Consider the following 22,764-nt stretch of genomic DNA (forward strand, 5'->3'; position numbering starts at 1 on the left):
GGAAAAATGATTGACAGTGAGATTTGGTTCGGTCCATTCAACTGAATTATTATTATTATTATTATTATTATTATTATTATTATTATTATTATTTTATTATAACAATAATAAAATTAAATATAATAGTGGGAGTGCGAAATGTATAATGTTACTTTTGATTTGTGGTGTGTGGGAGGGGACCATTGATATGTGGTGTGTGGAAAATTGGGTTTACGTTTGATCCTCGCTTATGCTGTTGACTATCGGTAAAGGAAGGCCACTCAAAATGAATAAATATTTCTGTTCGTTACATGAAAGATGAATATTAAGGCCATTTGAGAAAAGAAAAAATGAGGGCGGAAAAAAGAACGACTCTTTTAATATTATTCTGCTCCACCTTCTTAATTATTCTGGGTCATCGGATCGTAAAAGCTCAGACTTTGCCACCGGCGAAGTACGATGGGTTCTTGTACACCAACCACCCAGTTGACTCGGACACGATTCTGATCGAGGCTTTCTTCGACCCAGTCTGCCCCGACAGCAGAGACTCTTGGCCTCCTCTCAAGCAAGCTATTCATCACTATGGTTCTCGCGTTTCTCTCATAGTTCACCTCCTCCCCTTGCCGTTAGTCTCCTTTTCTTCTCTCTATTTTAATTGGTCGGAATTTAGTTTTGGTGTTTGAAAGTTTATTTATTTGTAAATATAAATTTACAAACTTGAATGATTGATTTTTGCTAAGTTCGTGGATATAAGTTGAACTATTATCATTACCAACTTGTGGGTGTTTTTCTTTTTAGCTTAAAATCATCATTTTCAGTTTAATCAATTTTTCCTGGGTTAGTTACTTTGGATGGTTTAATCTGTTTATACAGGATCAATATCTATGTTTTATTTTATTCTTTTACCTGGATTCGTTAAAAGGACAATCAGGACGAACGATTGTAGATTATGTCATAATATTTAAACTTGGAACATCCTTTTTTTCTGAGTTGTTTTATATATATGAAAACCTTGATCAGGTTAGATTATTTTCAATTTTGGTTCAGAAAGACTTGAGTTTTAAGAGGCTTGGTATTGTAAATTGCAGTTACCACGACTATGCGTTCGCTACTTCCCGGGCACTGCACATTGTAAACCTGCTCAATCCTTCTGCAACTTTCCGATTGTTGGGCGCTTTCTTTGAGCATCAGGTTCTGATGTTCCATTTTCCAGTCTTGCATTTTTCTTTTTCAGAGGCACTCTAATTATGAGAACATTAACTTGTTGGGTACTATTGTTATGTAACAGGAGAGGTTTTACAATGCCCAAACAAGCAACAAGTCCAAAGATGCAGTAGTGAATGAAATCTCAGAGTTTACAGCAGAAGCAGTCGGAAACTCCTATTATTCAGCAATTGTATCAGGCTTCAATGACAGGAAGACTGATCTTAAAACCAGAGTTTCTTTCAAGGTAAATCCTTTCCCCTCACCCCGCGCCACTTATTCCTTTCCCTTTCAAAGCAATCGAACGCTTCTTCAGAACCATTAAACGACCTCAGTGGTAAAAAGGAGTGTTTGTTCTTCCTAGAAGTGTCGGGTTTGAACAATTTTTGTCAGAAATTAAGAAAGATTTTTAGAAGATATTACCTTGTAAGCTTTGTTCACGTGATTTACACTGTAAGTGTTGTGACATGCAGTATAGTGCTTCAAGAAGGGCGTTTGGAACACCTTCTTTCTATATCAATGGATTTGCGTTGCCTGATCCGGGCTCCTCGATTGATTACAAGGGATGGAGAAGCTTCATTGATCCCTTGCTCGTCGGAAAGAGCAAAAACAGGGACGATTTGCCGCACTTTTCTTGACGAGGATCTACCTTTTCCGGACGTATTGTTCTACTGGTATTTGCTTGACGTGTGATAGTAAACCCTGTAAAAAATTAATGATAATGCACCGGTGGTGCTGGATGTTCTGTAATGACTGCCAAATGCTTGGCTAGTAAATTAAATAAGGACTCAAGTTAACGTAACTTGAATCTTTACCCTGTTTCTCAATTATCTGGTTGTTCTGTTTCTTTGTAAGAAGAATAATAAAGGCCTATATCGTTAAAATCGGACTGAATCAATTGATGAAATTAAAGAATGACTAATTCAACGATTGAATTATAATGGTTGAATTAAAAGTTTCACCGCTGGATAAAATTAGACTGAAAATCCTTCCCAAGAATATATTTGCGTTGAGACAATATCAATGCCTTCTCTGCACGCTTAACCTCAATTCCCAAGAAGTCAAGCTTCCTAATCCTTCAAAGAAAAAACATGACTCAAAGCATGAACACACATGAGCAACACTGTTAATACTAAGAGAAGAGTCACATGTATAATGCCATCCACATAACAAAATGTATATATGACAGCTTGCATCATTCTTAACAAATAAAGAAACATCAGCTCTGGATTCAATAAATCCCAATTGAATAAAACTTGCTTTTAGCTTGTCATGCTAGTTTCTTGGTGCTTGTCCAAGTGTTATTTTTCTGTAGAGCATTAAATTCTGCTTGAACAACTTCTTTCCACCTTGGTGATTTAAAAGCAACATACATATCAGGTGGCACTTCATCAACAAGCGAACTGACATACACCTTTGGTTTGAACACACCACATTTACTCCTAGTCATCATTGAGTGTGTATTCATCGATATACTAGAATTACCACCTGCACTTGGGACATAATCAGTAGCAGATTGTGGTATACTAGTTACTTCATGTGCAACATCATCATGTGTACCACTCGAAATATCAACTACATCTTCTTGTGCTTTAGTCTAACTATGTTTGCTGCTGCCAAATTATAACTGGAATCATCACCAGATACTATTGCGTGACTGTTGTTAGCCATTGAATTATGATCAGATTTCTCAGCAGTCACATGTTGAAATTTGTGGACATTTGCCACAATCTGTAAAGAGCTAGATGAACCAGAAGTATTAGATTCATTAGAAACCTTTTCATGCAACTTTGCAAAAGGAAAATGCAGTTCATCAAAAACCACATGTCTAGTGATATACACTCTACCAGTAGCATCAAGACATTGAAAACCTTTATGTTGTGGGTTGTACCCTAAAAAAGTTCAGGGTTTAGACTAAAATTCTAACTTGTGCTTTAGATAAGGTCTCAAATGAGGGAAACACAAACATCCAAACACCTTTAGCTGTCCATAGTCAGGTTTATTCTGAAATAACTTTTCAAAATGAGATATTCCTTCTGAAACCCTTGTAGGAAGCCTGTTGATTAAATGCACAATTGTAACAATAGCATAAGCCTAGAATTTGAATGGCAAGGAAGCTTGTGCAAGCAGTACAAGAGCAAATTCAATCACATGACAATGTTTGCGTTCAACTACTCCATTTTTGTTTTGATGTATGTGGACATGTTACACGGTGAGAAATGCCATAATTAAGTAAATATCTTGATAGAGTTCGATATTCTCCACCCCAGTCACTTTGGACTTCTTTTATAGGTAAGTCAAATTGAGTCTTGACCATTTGCTGAAACATTTTAAATGCAGCAATGGCTTGAGACTTATCATGAAATAGACCAAGAATGTCTTGTACATGCATCCAAAAATGTCACATAATACTTATAGCCATTTGAGACAACATGAGAGGGTCCCCACAAATCTGTAAAGATTAGCTGACATGGAGTGTCATACACAGAGGTAGAGTCAGGAAAAGGTAACTTATGACTTTTTCTTATATGGCATGCAACACAAGTTGAATTACTATTTCTTGAAGGAAGTTTTACATTCATCTCTTGACACACTTTAACTAGGATATCATGCGAGGGATGACCCAACCGCTGATGCCACAGGTCATACACATTTTTTGACAACTGTGTTGAATTGATTTCTACCCTAGCACTATTATCAACTGCAGAGTGCACATAAAAAACATATAAACCACCATCTTCTTGGCCTCGAAGTAAGATTGCCCCAGACTTCTCATCACGAACAAAGCATTCATGAGCATGAAACTCAAGAAAAACATTATTATCCCTAGCAAGCTTTGACACAGAGAGAAAATTCTTGGTTATTTGCGGTACATGCAATAAATCATTAGCAATAACAATCGAAATGATGAATGCAAAAATGCATAGCCAACATATTCAACTTCTAAAGCAACTCCATTACCAACAAGAAGTTTACCTGGATTATCAAGATCAACTGACTGACTGATGTTCATACCATTAGAGGTAACATGGTGTGTAGCACCTGAATCCACAACCCATTGTTCACGAGAAGAAGATGGTTTGGAATGAACTGGTGACTTGGATCCAGTCCTTTTAGCAAAGAAACATTCACATCCAGTACTCTTGGTGTCATTCACAGAATAATTGGCAGCACTGGAATCATCTTTTGAATATGAGTTGTTATTGGAAGTAACACAAGTAAAGTTTTCATCAAATCGATGCCAACATCGATCGACCAAATGCCTATTTTTTTCCACACAGTTGACACTGGAGCCTAGTTTGACCCCTTCCTCGACCAGAAAATCTGCCACGAGAGTATGACTGTAGAGAAGATGACCTCGAGTCAGACTGATCTTCAAATCCTCCTGATATTTTTCCTTGAGCCATATGAGCACTCATATGAAAAGGCTCAAATGACTCACCAAAACCTGCCAACTGCGTTTCAGCATCCATCAACATAGTGTATAAAGCATCAAGAGTCACTGATTCTCGTATAGTTGTTAAAGCAACCACAAACGACTAATAATCACAAGGTAAACCTTTAAGAATGCTAGCCACATGCACAACTTGAGAGACAACACTCTCATAAGAGGCCAACGCATCACAAACTTCTTTTACTTTTGTAAGGTAAGCTCGCATTGAATCATCACCTTTCTTGAGGGATTGTAATTTATAGTGAAAATTAATCACAGCAGTAGTAGATCTATTGGCAAAGAACTGCAACACCTTAGTCCACACAGCAAACGCTGTCTCAGCACCTACGAATTAAGGAAGAAGAGATGGACTAATCGTTGAAAGCAACCATGATACAAGAGTACTATCCTGAGCTACAAAGTCCTCGTGCAACTCATTCGGTACTGTTTCACCTGATTCAACAAGCAACGTCGCCGGCGACACATGCATGGATCCCAATAATAATCGCTCCAAACGGTGACTGCGAACCGTTAACAGTATTTGTTGTTTCCATAAAAGAAAGTTAGTTTCATCAAGAATAACACTAACCTTCTTGTTGGAGAAACCTTTAGAGCTTCTCGAAGGAACCTCCATTGGCAAGGAAAAACCGTCACCGTTGAACATAACTACTTCTTAGGCAGCGAAAGAACAAAAAAACCTCTCAAGACCAGTAGCGAAAGATACCATGTTGAGAAGATAGAATTCAATGAATAACATCTGATAAATTTCATTAAGCTCACTGTTAACTGCATTACAACCATCTTATATAGAAGCTGTGCCATGTATTCCATAATACATATTCTAATATAAACTATATATATGTAACCTATAGTTTATAAAGAATAATTTATATGTAATTTATATAAACTATGCATATAACCTATAGTCTATAAACAATAGTTGATATATAATATAAATTATATATGTATAAACACAGTTGATAATTGATATATAGTTTATTAAACAATAGTTTATATAAATTATATAAGTAACCTTAACATATAGTCTATAAACAATAGTTAATATATGTAACCTATAGTATATGTATATATGTAAACTATATATGTAACCTATAGTATATGTATTATGTATATATACAATCTATATATAGTTTAAATAAACTATATATGTAACATATAGTTTATAAACAATAGTTTATATTAGTGTACTATATAGTTTATAACCTATAGTATATAATTTATAAACTATAGTTTATATTAATGTATTATATACTTAATATTAATGTTAATTATTTTAACTATAATTTATATTAATATATTATATAGTTTATAAACTATAATTTGTATTAATGTAGTAGATAGTTTATAAACTATAGTTTACATTAATATTAACATATTAACTATAGTTTATATTAATATAGTATATAATATTAATATTAATATTAATTATAGTCTATAAATCATATACTATATTAATATTAATTATATTAACTATAGTTTATAAACTGTACTATATAATTTATAAAATATAGTTTATATTAATATTAATTTTATAAACTATATTTTATATTAATATTAATTACAAATTACAAATTATATTATATTAATATAAGTTAATATTAATATTAATTATAATCTATAATTTATATTAATATTAAGTATAAGTGATAATTTATATTAACACTATTAATTAAATAATTTATTAATATAAATTATAAAGGGATGAAATTGAAAGAATTTAAAATATAAAGATTAAATTGAATCATTAAAGTTTGACTAAATTGAATAAAATCAAAACAAGGGGAAAACGCTACAATGTCAAATGAAGTTAAAAAACATGCGGATCATGAACCCAACCAGAACGAAGCGTAATATATAAGGTAGATTTTTTCCTCATTCTCTGCTTTTCGATTCATTCTCCCATTTTGCCCTTTCTCTCTGACTTTCTGATTCTTTCAAAATTCTCTGTCTTCTCTCTAGAAATTCATACTCTTTGAAAAAACCTTCATTTGATCTTCAAAAACACCAAATCCCAAACATTTTTCTGTTTTTTTGATCAAACACATGAAATTTCTTAACTTGTTCACCCAAGTTCATACCAAAACCCTCCTTTGATCTTCGTAAACACCAAAACCCATACGATTTCTTATTTGTGTATCCATCCCAATTCATCTTTGTTCTTCACAAAAATCATCCGTTGATCTTCACAAACACCAAAACACATACCATTTCATGTTTTTTCGAACAAACCCCAAATCCAAGCAAAAGTTCATCCTTATTCTTCCCCCAAACCATTCTTTGATCCTTACAAACACCCAAAAGTAAAAATCAATATGTTTTCTTCAATCAAACCCAAACCCTAACAACAATTCATCTTCTGTAACTCAAACCCGAACCCAAACCCGAACCCAAATCTGAACCCAAATCCAAACCAAACCCATACCCAAACCAAAATCCAAACCCGAACCTAAAAAACCTAACCGAGCCTCTTCATTTTATGTATCTTTTCATCCTCTGTAACCGCGACTATTCATCATGTTCTTTCTATTCTTCCTTCTCTGTTGATATTCGAAACCTTTATTTTTTCAAGGGTTTCATGAATAGTCTTTCTTACGAGTTGAATTATCCAGGTATATTTAATTTTTTTATTATTTTTTTTATTTTAATATTTTTCATTAATATATTCTTCATTTCTTTTGTAGAAGAAAACCCAACAAATCAAAATGAAGAACATTTTGAAAAAGGTAAATGATCATTTTGAATTAATATATACTGTTCATTCATTTTGTTTATTTTAATATTGTTTGTTTGTTATAATTCATTGTTTGTATAACTGCTGGTTGTTCATTGGGAATGGTTGTATAGGGTCGTTAGTTGTCTTGTTAGCAGCTAGTGTTTATTTGTTTCCTCTGTAGTCATTGTTTGTGTAGTTGTTGCTTGTTCATTGGGATTGGTTGTATTAGGTTGTTAGATATCTTTGTTTGTATCTAGTGTTTCTTTGTTTCCTATTGTAGACACTTATTTTCGTCCGGATTTGTTTTTTATATATTATTTTTTATATAGTAATATAATATAATTTTTGAAAATGTTTTTAAAACGGTTTTCTAAAATATGTATACTATATAGTTTCGAAAACATTTCGAAAATATATATATTATATAGTTTTAAAAAATTTTGAAAACATATATAATGTATAATTTTTGAAAATGCTTTTGAAAATATATATAATATATAGTTTTGAAATCATTTTGAATATATATATATATATATATATATATAGTTTTTAAAACATTTTTTGAAAACTTATATAATATATAGTTTTTAAAACATTTTTGAAAAATTATATAATATATAGTTTTAAAAACATATTTTGAAAACTTATATAATATTTTTAAATTAATTTTGAAAACTATATAATATATAGTTTTGAATTTTTTTTAAAAAAATATAATATATAGTTTAAAAATATTTTTGAAATATATATATTACATAGTTTATATTATATTATAATTATTTTTTTAATTTATTTTCTTTCGTTTTATTGTTTATTAATTTCTTTTTATGTTTTTTTTTCTAGGTCCAATAACAATCCACATATCGGTCTAAAGGAATGGGCCTAAACCACCCCGAATGCAGTAGGAGTTTCAACATGTGTCAAGGCACCGCAGAAATCAACAACAAAAGTGGAAAGGGCGCAAGTCAATCTGGATCGTTGTATCTGACCCAATCCAACGACCAGAAAGCAACCTCAACAGTCAGAGGCGATATCAAGAGTCAAGAACATCGCGCATCGCCGGTTATACATGCAATAAGACTGGAGCACAAATTGGAACAAACATATACATGCAACAACCGGCCACCCCGGAATATTCAGGATTGACCCCAAAATAACTGGAGAAAAACCTACACTGGAGCCTATAAATATAGAACACAGAACCCACGGGAAAGGGGGAGTTTCATCAATAGTACACAAATGATCAAATCACAATATCACAACCGGAGATCAGTGAACCAATGAGAATAGAAAAAGAAAACCAAACGGTCAGAAGCCGAAACACAAGCAACCCAAAAAATAGAACCAACAATAAAGCCACTGAACCACAAATATCACAAAAACTACAAAACAAAATACAACAAGGAAAAGACCGAAGCTAATAAAAATACACCATCAACCGAAGAAGCCACTGGAAAAGCGAAAGGTCACCGGAAAAGGTAAAGACACGAGGAGTCGTTTTTAGATATACTTCAATAAGGGTGTGGTTTGAGTGTTTAGAGGTTGGTTTTGGGTTAACCAGGTGAAGGGGAACATTTTGATGATTTCGGGTGTTTTTTTCGGCCGTCGACGGTGGCGACCAGAGGAGCGACGGACGGAAGACCGGGGACCGGAGAGGTGCCGGCCATTCCCTCTGGCGAGGAATTGTAGAGAGATGCGAGAGCACTCTCTGTTAGAGAGAGAAGAGATTTTTTTAGGGAAATGAAGAAATGTGGGGTTTTGGGGGGAGAATTTGGGCTTTATACAACCCGTGAGACCCGACACGTGTGTGACTTGACCCGTGTTGAGGGTCCGTGCGTTTCTGAGATAAAAATGGGAAATATCAGGTTTGGTCCTCCTTATGCTGTAATTTTACTGTTTAACCATTAATGCAGCTTTTTGATATTTTAATTTGGGCCACTGGTTTTTAATGTTTTCATTATGGTCCTAACTTACATATTATGCTTGATAATCTTTTATTATTATTATTATTATTTCCTTTTTTTATTTTTTTTTCAAATTTGTTTTTCATATTCCTTTAATTTTATTTAATTTTTTTTATCATTATTACTTTTTTCTTTATTTTTTTATTTCCCTTAAATTTATTATTTTTTATATTTGTTTTTTTAAAAAAATATTTTTATTTAGTTTTTATTCATTTTTATTTTTTTTGCTTCTTTGATTTATTATTTTAGCTAGTGTTATTATAGTTAATATTTTTTTTATCTAACATTTTCCCCTTTTTTAGAATAAATTCCAGCTGATCAAAGGTAAGCAATTCGAACCGAATTTTTAAATTTCAATTTAAATTTTCAATCTTCGCAATTATAGACAACCGATAAATTAATTGGTATCGAAAGGGCGATTCAAGGGTGCTAATCCTTCCTTGACTGTAACCGACTTCCGAACCCGACACATTTTTGGTAAAACACAGATCAGGTAAAATGGTGTCCGATCTACCTAATTGTTTTTAAATGATCAGTGGCGGTCTAACCCAATTATTCAAGTCGAAGCCCAATTCCGGGCCTAACCGAAAGGCGGTTCTGATAGTTTGGCGACTCCGTTGGGGATAGGTAATTGAGTCAGGCCGAAATTAATTTCCTGTTGTATTTTTTTAGCGAAAATTACAAATTTTAATTTTAATTTATTTATTCGACTCAAATTATTTACCTTTGATTCTTTTTCAAGTAGATAGTTATACTGATGTTTTTTTCAATGAATTCAGATTTTCAAAATTTTCATCTCAAGCTCTATACCCGAGCTCTGAACCCTATTTAAGTGGGGGTGAAAGCGACGCCTTCGTGTGAATTTATTCACCTTGCGGGCCTAGCAAGTAGCCTTCGGGATTCATATACCTTATGTCTTCGTGTGAATTTATTCACCGTGCGGGAATAAGGGAATGTTTCCTCTCGAGTTTAACTTAGTCCACATAAGCTTGTAATGGGCTTAGGACTAAGGGTCTGGCAAGCCCAAGGGGGCACCAGCGAGGAGAACTCGGGTACCTTTTTAGAACCTAAACAGAGAGATTACAGGAAATTAGAGCCTACCCCAAAATCTCATTTCAAAACCTATATTGTTTTGGATTATTTCCTACTTTATTTTCTGTTTAAAACATGCGAACTAGAAATTTATGAGGTTAGGACTTGTTCAAAATCAACTTACGGGATAGATATCATGTCCGGGTATGAATAATAAGCATGTTGGGTAGATATCATATGGCGTAGGACTTTTCATTTTCATCATTTTTTTATTATCCCTGTCTCACTAACTTTTTGCCTTCATTTTTGTCCTTTTTTCATTTTTCATCATTTAAATCTTTCGAAAGAGATGTTGATCCATAAAAAATGTGTTCGTGAAACGTAAATAATTTTTATTAATGGAAAAAGGGGTTATAATACAAGAGATGAAAAGCTCTAAAGTCCAGCTATGGTAAAAAAAGACTCGGAATGGACCGGGTTTATGCCAGGCACGTCAAAAGTCAACTTTTCCAAAACGAGATGGTGAAAGTTGCAAGAGCAAGATAAGAAAAAGGCTACTGACCCAGAGAGTCATTTCGAAGACTACGAGAATAAGATGGCAAAACCTTATCTGAGCTGAATGCCAGTATTGACGAGTTTAAGAAACAAGCAGATAAACTTCGGATAGTTCCTATCGATAGATGGCTTAGATGGCGCTTTATTTAGGAACAAGCTCAACAGAGAGGGAAAGTTGAAGATGTAGTCTTTCAAGACTTTTTGGGGCAAGCAACTTGCACTTGCACAGTTTAGCCAAAGAAGCTGGAATGGTTTGACAGGGTATTCAACTGGTGACAGAAAAAAGACGGAAGATGAATCAACCTGTCAGAAACTGTTCGGGGTCTATACCTTTAAAATGCTTTTTGTCTCCTAAGGCGTAACATTTTTCCCCCAATAAGGATTATTTATAATAACAGACACATTTTTGGATCAATGCGTCGAACATTGGATGCATCATGCATTTAGACATATTTTGCATTTTGTTATTATTTTTCTCTCTCTTTGCATTCACATTAACTAACAGAAGCATGTCTCATACAAAAAGGGGGAATAGACCCTGGACATATCGCCTCAAGCATGGACACTCCCAAGCAGAAATTTGTGTATCTGAGGGTACATCAAAAGAAGCCTCGGTAAATGAAACGGTAAAGAAATGGGGAACAAGTGCAGATGAAAGCCCTAATCCAACCAGTGGGGCATCCTAATGATGCCTTATTTTATTTTGTAACACCCTGTTTGAACTTGTTTATTGAACTCTCATATTCCTTTTTGTAACTTGTTTTTGAACTTTTTTTTATAAGGATATTTTAATGAATGTATGCCGAGCATTGAATCAAATTTACAACTTGAAATTCTTTGAATATCAACTGATTTAAAGAACTCTGTAAATGATTTAGAGTTACAGATCTTTGGCAAAGTAGCACGATTAAAAGCCGATAAAATAAAGGACTTTGACCTTACCCAGAAAATATGCTCGAACACCATACCCTTTTGCTTGCAAAAACCAATAAACAAGAGACTTGGTATTTAGTATGCATAGGAGCGAGCAACATGGGGCATCTTTTGCATATGATGATAATGATCTTCATAGATGAAATAGTCGAGTAAGCAAATCTAGTTTAGGTTAGTTGTTTAAAAATTGTACTCTAAAGATGAGATTCATTGACTTTCAAAAACACCTAGACTATAACAGGTTCTTCTTGACTAACTTAAGAAATTGGACCCGTATACCCAAATTATAATATTATATATATACAATAAAGCTTGAGATGTCCCTATAAAGCAATTGGTTAAACGTCCCAACTTTATGGATGAGATTCAGCTAGCCTGATAAAAGGTGATTATAATATACAATAAAGCTTGAGTTGTCCCTCTAGAGCAATTGGTTAAACGCTCTGTCTTTATGGATAATATTCAGCTAGCCTGATAAAGGTGATTATTATATCTATACAGTGATATTAAGTTGTCCCTCTAGAGCAATTAGTTAAACGCCCCGGCTTTATAGATTCAACTAGCCAGACAATGGCAAATTTAAATAAGGAGTTTCGGTAAAAATGGACTAAGGAAGTTAAGGAACACCTGTTATAGTCAACTTTACACGAGCACTCAGGAATTTCATTTTTAGACTGATATTTCTGCACTACCTTTGTTATAGGAGATTACAAAACTTGAACAACTAAAAGATTTCGGAGAATCGAAATAGAAGGTCTAGTAATTTATAATGCTACTTGCGTCATTTTGTCTGCATCAAATTAAAATGCCAAGCCCAAAGAAAAAACATGTTGCAATGATAGAAAATATGACATTTTTTTTTGCTAAAACCTTAGGTCAACCTAAAGCCAACTCATCCACTTGAATATTTTTCAAAGAGCTATAACTCTGAAAGTCATAAAGAGCTATTGATTCTTTTAATATTCTTTGAACTCGTGTTTATAATTTGATTCGATTTGATTGCGAGCCTAAATTAAGGGGCAATGTTCTACAGAATTCATGTTGCATGCATCTTAGATATACTTAAGAGCATCACATTTATCATTTTTAGCATACATAATTTTTTGCAGCGTCAAGTTTCAAATTTAAGACGAAAGATACTCGATTCAAAAGCACATTCAAAAGTTGATGGTGGTTGTTCGACCTCACAGCAAAAGGGCAGTTGTCTGACGACAAAACAACTTTCTGAGTCTCGTTCAGAGTTAATTTCAACTTCACAGCGAAGGATATTGAACTCGAAGCAGCACAATTTGTTTAAAATTGGATTTCAACTCCACGATGGAGGATATCCAACTCAAAACCAACTTTCTCTATATTGGATTTCAACTTCACGACGAAGGATATCCAATTCAAAGATCAACTTCACAGATAAGGGGCTTCCCAGTTTCATTCAGAGTCAAATTCAACTTCACGGCGAAGGATATTGGACTCTAAACAATACAAGCTTGGATTTCAACTTCACGACGAATGATATTCAAGTCAAGGCTCAACTTCACAACGAATGGGCCATCCACGATTTCAACTTCACGACGAAGGATATCGTGCCAACTCTAGATTGGATTTCAACTTCATGACGAAGGATATCCAATTCAAAGCCCAACTTCACGATGAAGGGGCTTCCCAGTTTCATTCAGAGTCAATTTCAACTTCATGGCGAAGGATATTGGACTCGAAATAATACAATCTTGGATTTCAACTTCAAGATGAAGAATATTCAAGTCAAGGCTCAACTTCACAACGAAAGGGCCATCCACGGTTTCAACTTCACGACGAAGCATATCGTGTTCATTTGCACCATAACTCAAGGCTAGAATGGTTATCTGTAAAAAAAGACCTTCGAGTTCGACTACGCTCAGCTCCAAGGCACATCATTTGCAATATAGCTCAAGGCTAGAAGGGCTATTTGCCACCAAAAGACCTTCAGGTTCGACTACGCTTAGCTCCAAGGCACATCATTTGCAACATAGCTCCAAGGCACATCATTTGCAACATAGCTCCAAGGCACATCATTTGCAACATAGCTTAAGGCAAGAAGGGTTATTTGCCAGCAAAAGACCTTCGAGTTTGACTATGCTCAGCTCCAAGGCATATCATTTACAGTATAACTCAAGGCTAGAAGGGTTATCTACCAACCAAAGACCTTCGAGTTCGACTACGCTCAGCTTCAAGGTACATCATTTGTAGCATAGCTCAAGGCTAGAAGGGTTATCTGCCACGAAAAAGACCTTCGAGTTCGACTATGCTCAGCTCCAAGGCATATCATTTGTAGCATAACTCAAGCCTAAAAGGTTTATTTGCCAACAAAAGACCTTCGAGTTCGACTACGCTCAGCTTCAAGGCATGTCATTTGCAACATAGCTCAAGGCTAGTAGGGCTATCTTCCAAAGATCCTCAAGTTCGATTACACTCAGCTTCAAGGGCACATCATTTGTAGTATAACTCAAGGTTAGAAGGGTTATCTGTCAACAAAGACCTTTGAGTTCGATTACACTCAGCTCAACGGCACATCATTTACAGTATAGCTCAAGGCTAAAAGGGCTATATGCCAAAGACCCTCGAGTTCGATTATACTCAGCTTCGAGGGCACATCCTTTGTAGCATAACTCAAGGCTAGAAGGGTTATCTGTCATCAAATACCTTCGAGTTCGATTCCATTCAGCTCGATGACACAATAATCACACTATTGTTCGGTTGTAGTCGAGGTTTTCAAGTCAAGAAGAAGACTTGGGTTAGTCGTGCCTTAGTGACAAGAAACCGTTTTCCGGCAGCATAACTTAAGTCGAAAAAAGTTATCTGTCAACGAAGACCTTTCAAGTTCGTTTCCATTCAGTTTGAGGGCCTATCAACCACAGGGTGGAATCAAAGAATTACTTTCCAGTCGAACCACAGTCTTTAAACTGAGAAGAAGATCGAAGCAGACTACAACGAGATGCCATGTTCTGATTCAAATTCTGAATTACGACTTCAATTCCATTTCAAGATAGACTCGACTTCGCGAATGATGAGTCATCCATAACTCAACTTGATAGGGAGTTATTCTTCAACTCTATCGAACGAAAATTTGTGTCCCTTTATCTTTGTCCTAATTTTTGTTCCACGAAAAAGGACAAAGAGGGGTAGCTGTAGACACTTATTTTCGTCTGTATTTGTTTTTTATATATTATTTTTTTATATAGTAATATAATATAATTTTTTAAAATGTTTTTAAAACGGTTTTCTAAAATATGTATACTATATAGTTTTGAAAACATTTCGAAAATATATATATTATATAGTTTTGAAAAATTTTGAAAACATATATAATGTATAGTTTTTGAAAATGCTTTTGAAAATATATATAATATATAGTTTTGAAATAATTTTGAAAAAAATATATAATATATAGTTTTTAAAACATTTTTTGAAAACTTATATAATATATAGTTTTTAAAACATTTTTGAAAAAACATTTTTGAAAAAACATATATAATATATAGTTTTAAAAACATTTTTGAAAAATTATATAATATATAGTTTTAAAAACATTTTTTGAAAACTTATATAATATTTTTAAATTAATTTTGAAAACTATATAATATATAGTTTTGAAAACTTTTTTTAAAAATATAATATATAGTGTAAAAATATTTTTGAAATATATATTGTATAGTTTATATTATATTATTATTATCTTTTTTAATTTATTTTCTTTCGTTTTATTGTTTATTAATTTCTTTTTATGTTTTTTTCCAGGTCCAATAATAGTCCACATATCTATCCAAAGAAATGGGCATGAACCAGTCCGAATGCAATAGGGTTTTCAGCATATGTCAAGGCGCCACACAAATCAACGGCAAAAGGGGAAAGGGAACAAGTCAATATGGACCGTTGGATCTGACCCAATCCAACGGCCATAAAGCAACCTCAACAGTCAGAGGCGATATCAAGAGTCAAGAGCATCGTGCTTTGCTGGTCATACATGCAACAAGATCGGAGAACAAATCGGAACAAACACATACATGCAACAACTAGCCACCCCGAAATATCTGGGATTGACCCCAAAATAGATGGAGACAAACCCCCACCTGGGCCTATAAATACATAACACATAACCCACGTGAAAGGGGGAGGTTCATCAACAATACACAAAAAATCAAATCACAACATCATAACTGGAGATCAGTGAACTAACGAGAACAGAAAAAGCAAACCAAATGACCAGAAGCCGAAACACAAGCAACCCAAAAACAGAGCCGACAACAAGGCCATCGATCCATAAATATCACAAAAAGTGCAAAACAAAATACAACAAGGAAAAGACCGAAGCCAAAAAAAATACACAAGCACCAACCGAAGAAGCCATTGGAAAAGCGAAAGGTCACCGGAAAAGGTAAAGACCCTAGGAGTCTTTTTTAGATCTACTTCGATAGGGGTGTGGTTTGAGTGTTTGGAGGTTGGTTTTAGGTTAACGAGGTGAAGGGGAACGTTTTAGTGGTTTCTGGTTTTTTTTTACCGCCGGCGGTGGCAACCGGAGCGACGATGGACATCAGACCGACGACCGGAGTGGTGCCGGCCATTCTCTCTGACGAGGAATTGTAGAGAGAGGCAAGAACACTCTCTGTTAGAGATAGAAGATATTATTTTAGGGAAATGAAGAAATGTGGGGTTTTGGGGGGAGAATTTGGGCCTTATACAACCCGTGAGACCTGACCCGTGCATGACCCAACTCGTGTTGAGGGTTTGCGTGTTTCTGAGGTAAAATCAAAATATCAGGTTTGGTCCCCCTTATGTTGTAATCATGTTATTTAACCATTAATGCATATTTTTTTATATTTTAATTTAGGCCACTGGTTTTTAATGTTTTCATTATGGTCACTAACTTACATATTATGTTTGATAATCCTTTATTATTATTATTTCCTTTTTTATATTTTTTTTTCAAATTTGTTTTTCATATTGCTTTCATTTTATTTAACATTTTTATCATTATTACTTTTTCCTTTATTTATTTATTTATTTATTTCCCTTAAATTTATTATTTTTTATCTTTGTTTTTATTTTTAAAAAATATTTTTATTTTTTTTTTATTTTTTTCATTTTTATTTTATTCCTTCTTTGATTTATTATTTTAGTTAGTGTTATTTTAGTTAATATTTTTTATTTTATCTAACATTTTCCCCTTTTTTTAGAATAAATTCCAACCAATCAATGGTAAGCAATTCGAACCAAATTTTTAAATTTCAATTTAAATTTTCAATCTTCGCAATTAAAGACAACCGATAAATTAATTGATACCAAAAGGGCGGTTCAAGGGTGCTAATCATTCCTTGACCGTAACCGACTCCCGAACCTGACACATTTTACAGATCAGGTATAATGGTGTCCAATCTACCTAATTGTTTTTAAATGATTGGTGGCGACGCTAACCCAATTATTCAAGTCGAAGCCCAATTCCGGGCCCAATCGAAAGGTGGTTCCGACACCTCTGTAGTAGAATTCTGCTTTATTTGGGTTAGTGAAATTTAGTAATTCATCCCAAAGAAAGGTTTAATTTTTAGTTTAATACTAACCCTAATTTTTTTGCAAGATGATGTAAATGATATATTGTCCAAAGTAGGTGATATGAATAAATCCTCTAAGAGGAAGTCAACTGGTTCATCTGAATTTGGGAGAAGAACCTCTCCTGTTTGGGACCACTACACATTCACCAAATCAGATGATGGTCCTGTTTATGTCGAGTGTAGGTATTACAAAGTGAAAAGGTATAAAACTGATTCTTATATTGGTACATCTAACCCTATAAGACATACTGAGAAATGTCAAGCTTATAAGAATTTTCTTGCTGAAAATCTTGGTAGTGTAGCTTCTTTTTATCAAAACAGATACTGTGAATTGTTTGTTGAGGCTATTATGTGTCATGGTTATGCAGATAGTATTGTTGATCATGAAAAACTTAGGGATTTACATCATTACCTTAATTCTTCTATTAAGGATATATCTAGGTACACTGTTACTAAGTATTGCATGTTGGAGCATGTAAAGCATAAAAAATTATTGCTTGATTCAATGAATTCTATCTCAAGTTGTGTTTGTTTTACATGTAATGGTTGGTCTGTATGCACTTCACGTTCTTATTTTGCCCTTACTGCTCATTATGTTGATAATAACTGGAAACTTCAGTCTAAAATACTTAATTTTCGTCGTTTTCCTCCTCCTTATGACAATGAGTCTATCTTTAAGTTTGTGAAAAATATGATATGTGAGTGGGGTCTTGAAAAAAAAGCATTTACCATTACACTTGATAATGCTTCTGCAAATGATAGAATGGTTAAGAGACTGAAAGATGATTTGAATGTCATTTCTCCTCTTCCCTGTAATTGTAAGTACTTCCATATAAGGTGTGTTGCCCACATTTTGAACTTGATAGTTCAAAAAGGTTTGAAGGTAATTGATTCTTCTTTTATTAAATTACGTCAGATTGTTAAGTTTATTGATTTTTCTGATTCTCGACTTTGTGCCTTTGAATTATCTGTTAAAGACTATGATTATTCTTTCTCTAGTAAGTTAGTATTGGATGTTCCTACTCGTTAGAATTCTACTTACTTAATGATTCATAGGGCACTTGAGGCTAGATTAGCAATTACCTTGTTTGTTAATAGGGAAAATGAGTTGGATATCATTACTGATCATGAATGGGAAACAGTTTAGACAATATGTGATTTTCTTGAGACTTTTTATGAAATTACTACTCTGTTATCTGGTTCTAAGTATCTCACTTCTAACTTGTATTTGGCTAATGTTGTTGCAATTGAGAAATTGTTGTGTGATGCTCTTAATGATCCTTGTGAAGATATTTCTGCAATGGCAGGACCCAGATTCTGTCTTTTGCTATTTTACTTGATCCTCGATATAAATTACAACTTCTGAAGGACTTGTACAATGGTCTTTATCTTGAGGATGAGGTTCAACGGAGGGTAAGTCTCATTTATGATGAGTTTCTTTAGTTCTATGTATTTTATTAAAAAAATTTCTTCCTCTTCTTCTTCTATCCAAAGTAGCACATCCTTGAACAGAAGTGGCTCAAGTTCCAATCGGCCTCAAACATTTAGAAAAAGATTTATTTTAGGTTAGTTAGTATAATTTCTAGTTGCATTTTAACTTATTTATTTCCTGTTTTCATTTACTAATTTCTTGTCTTTTATTTTTCATAATTTTGATGCCAATTTAGTTGATTTAAGGAGTGGACGATCTGATGTTGACTCTTACATCAATTTACCCCTTGTCCCTCGTCTTGGAGAATCTGATTTTGATATTTTGGATATTGTAATTTCTCGCATGACAAAAGATATATTAGATATTCCAATTACTTAAGTTGCATCTGAATCGTCCTTTAGTACGAGGGTAGAATTTTGAACAAATTAAGAGCTTCACTCTTACAAAAAAATGTTGAGATTTTTGTAACAACCTGTAATTGGTTGTATGGTTTTGAGCCGGAAGATAAGGATGAAGGCTACCTTATTGTGGTTAATGAGTATGTTATGTAAAGGTATGATAGAATTGTTTTAATTTTATGTTAATCTCAATATTTCAAATTGTTTATTAATTAATTTAATTTTAATTTTAATTTTTTAGGGTGTTTAACGTTAAGTGAAACAATTGGAATTGAAGATTATGTCTTGTTTCTTCCCTTTACAGGTAACTTCTATTTATTAATGATTTATTATATTTATTATGTTTAACAGTAGTTGAAACCAATTTTTATTGATGTTTATTTTTTTGTAGGATGTTTCTATCCAAAGTAACACATCCTGATTCTGCTTGATATTATTTATGTTATTATAAACAATGTTGAATGCTTGATTCTTTAAGAGTTTGGTAAAGTCGGAAATGTTTGGCCTGTTGGCCATCGTATTCCCTTTGGCTTTACCGCTGACTGCATGTTTGTTTAATGCAGAAATGTTGCATGTTGCTACCTTGTAATTTATTTTTGTTGGTCTGACTTAAATAGATTGTTGTAACTTGTCATTTTTTTTAAATAACTACTCGTGTTAAATTATGTTGGTCGCTTTAAAAGTTGTCTGTTATTTAACAATGTTGGCAACATTTAGATATTTCAATACAAAAGCTCGATGAAGAAATTTATGGTAGCAAAGTTAGGCTTTTAGCCTTATAAAACTTTTGTTATAAGATCTGAGAGCTTAAAAAACATTGTTTTTGTTCATTTTATTGTATTCAACTGTAATAACTCAAATCTTATTCAAATTTCAGATCAAATGTTATTTACATTATCAATATCAATTAAGTTTATCCTTTTTATTATGTTTTATGTATTTTATAATTGTTATATAATTTTCCTTTACCTATATTAAATTGTATAATTTACATTTATATTTTAGAGAATTAATCACGTTCAATACCAATATTCATTTATTATCAAATTAATTATCATTTCAATGCCAAAATTAATTGTATTAATCATGTTAAACACCAATATAAATTACATAATAAATGCTTACATTATTAATATTATTTTTTCTTTACATAAATTAAACTATAAAATTTACATAAATTAAACTATATTAATTTAAATTTAATTATTGTTCAATGCCAATAATTTTATTAATCATGTTTTATATAATTTACATTTAAAAAATTTATTAATTTTATTAAATAATTTTATATAATAAGTCTATTTATTAATTTAATTATCATAATAAATATTTTATTATAACATTTAAAAATTAATCATATTAATTTATTAATAATATCATAAACTCAAAAACTCACAATTTTATTAAAATCTTATAATTTCATCCATGGTAATATATAAGTTAGATAAATGTCAAGTCAGGTAAATATCAGATTAGGTCAGGTAAATATCAGATCAGGTCAATAACAAGTCGGAGCATTTACATGTTAGGTTCATCACAGGTCAGGTTGAAAACAGGTCGGGAAATAACAGTTATTTACTAGATCAATCTCCGGTTCGGGTTCATATCAGTGGGATGCAGGTCGGGTTCAGATCCACAACTTCCAGGTCCAACTCGGGTTCAGGTCAACACCAGTACCGACTCAACTCGGTTTCGGATCGATACAGCGCATGTTAAAAACAGTTTTGACTCCAGTAAATTTTAGTCAGTTTTGCAGGCCGGGTCAATTTTTTCCAGCCCTAAATCTCACTTTTCGTTAACGAACTTTTTAACATGTTAGTAAGATTTTATATTATAAGATAAATTTATATATTTTTTTAAAGAATCGAAACAGATTTTTAATATAAAGAATTTAAAAAAAGAAAATTTAAATAATATGAAAATTTAAAATTTTAGGTAATGATTGTCCTGCCGCTCCTCCTCGGTCAATCCTTTGTTCCACTACCAATCTCTTTCTTTATTCAGCTTCCTTCAGCTCCCGAGAAAATCCCCGTCAAATTGCAAAGCTTTGCAGAAAGGGAGCAAAAGGTAAGAGCAAAATGAAGGGGGAAAAGTTTAAGCTTAAATTAAACAGGTAGAGTTTGGTCGTTGGGTGCGGCTTTTAAAAAGAGAGGCGTATGCAACTATCCATGAGAATTAGTGGTTTCTCTCTTTCTATAAAAGAAAAAGGCTCTTAATATTGGAGTCGTGTGATCGAGTCTCATGGTGTGCATTTTATAAATTTGGAGGTCTCCTACGGAAACTGCTCTCAGCTTGGTGTTGGGGGCAACCTACTATCATACCTCCCCTTACCCCGTTACATATGAGAATAAAAATAAACTAATTTTTTTCTTTCGGTAAAAGCATGACACAAACATCCACCAATAATTACCTTTTTTATGTTCATTACTTCATTTGTAAGCTTTTTTTCAAAAAAGAAAAATAGTGAGCAGGAAAAATAATTAGGAAATACAATCATCTTCAAATTATTTAATGAAATATGATGAATTATATAATAAGATTAAAATTTATGTATTTTTCACAATTTTAACAAAAATATTATCTCTTAGATCACTTTGACTCTTACTCTTAGAATGAGTTTGTTGAAAATATTAATAATAGGTGATACTTCTAAAAAAAATTAACATCCTAAAATAATTGTTGCTATTTCTAGAGTTTTTGTATTCTGATTATGAATATTTATAAATTCTGAAGCAAAATAAAAAGCATGAGGATAAATAGAAGGATGAGAGAAAGAGCGAAAAAGAAACAATAATGAAATGATATATGATTCAAATATGTAAGATCTATGAAGTATCTCATAAAGAACAATGTAATAGAACGTCAATAGAAATTCATCAATAATTAGATGAATATCTGTTCATTGAATCAAAAATCAAGAGCCTTAACTTAAGTCGATAAAGACCGAGAAGGTTGACTCAAGACCCAATTTTATTTTATTTTTATTAAATTTAATATTAAGTAATAACATTATAAATTAAAGAGTATGAATGTTCAATATCGATGGTCAAGAGTTGTCACCTTATACTTACGAGATTAATAAAAGAATCTTAAAAAGACGAAATTATCACACAATTAGTATAAAAAAGATTTCAATACACTAATAAATTGATCAACTTCCTTGTTGAACTTGCTGCAAATGAAAAACATCAAGTTAACGTTGATACTCTGTTTCCGCTATAGCAAATGAAAAAAAAATCAACATGCTTTGTCTTCGCATGTAGCACTAGCTTTACAGCTATAGCAATAGTTCTGCCATTGCATTGTGTACTCCCATATCCTTTAAGACTGCCACCAGCAAAACTTCGATACGCTGTTTCCGCTGTAGAACACGAGTCTAGACATACGACTTCTTTATCTGACGGTGCTTGTGATGCAGGGGGGATCCGAGACAGATGATGTTGAGCTGTCAGATTGCACGTTGATGGCGCTGAGATACCATGAGTTGGCAGATCAGCGCAAAGGCGGGAATTGATTGTGGCA

At 33.0% G+C, this 22,764-nt stretch overlaps 1 protein-coding gene and 1 long non-coding RNA gene across 2 annotated transcripts; one reads left to right on the forward strand and one right to left on the reverse strand.

The window, feature by feature from the left end:
• The first annotated feature begins 293 nt into the window (after positions 1-293).
• On the forward strand, positions 294-2,060 carry LOC120113527. The gene is made up of 4 exons (XM_039134663.1): positions 294-604; positions 1,068-1,170; positions 1,268-1,429; positions 1,656-2,060. The coding sequence occupies exons 1-4, from the start codon at positions 330-332 to the stop codon at positions 1,818-1,820; spliced, it is 705 nt and encodes a 234-aa protein (XP_038990594.1). The 5' UTR covers positions 294-329; the 3' UTR covers positions 1,821-2,060.
• Positions 1,337-21,584, reverse strand: LOC120113528. Its single transcript, XR_005515316.1, has 3 exons — positions 21,574-21,584; positions 9,439-9,444; positions 1,337-1,470 (listed from the first exon to the last, which is right to left on the reverse strand). It is a non-coding gene; the product is annotated as an uncharacterized LOC120113528 (long non-coding RNA).
• Between the last annotated feature and the right edge of the window lie 1,180 nt (positions 21,585-22,764).

Source organism: Hibiscus syriacus, unplaced genomic scaffold (assembly GCF_006381635.1).
Source record: "Hibiscus syriacus cultivar Baekdansim isolate YM2019G1 unplaced genomic scaffold, ASM638163v2 tig00110209_pilon, whole genome shotgun sequence".
NCBI lineage: Eukaryota > Viridiplantae > Streptophyta > Magnoliopsida > Malvales > Malvaceae > Hibiscus > Hibiscus syriacus.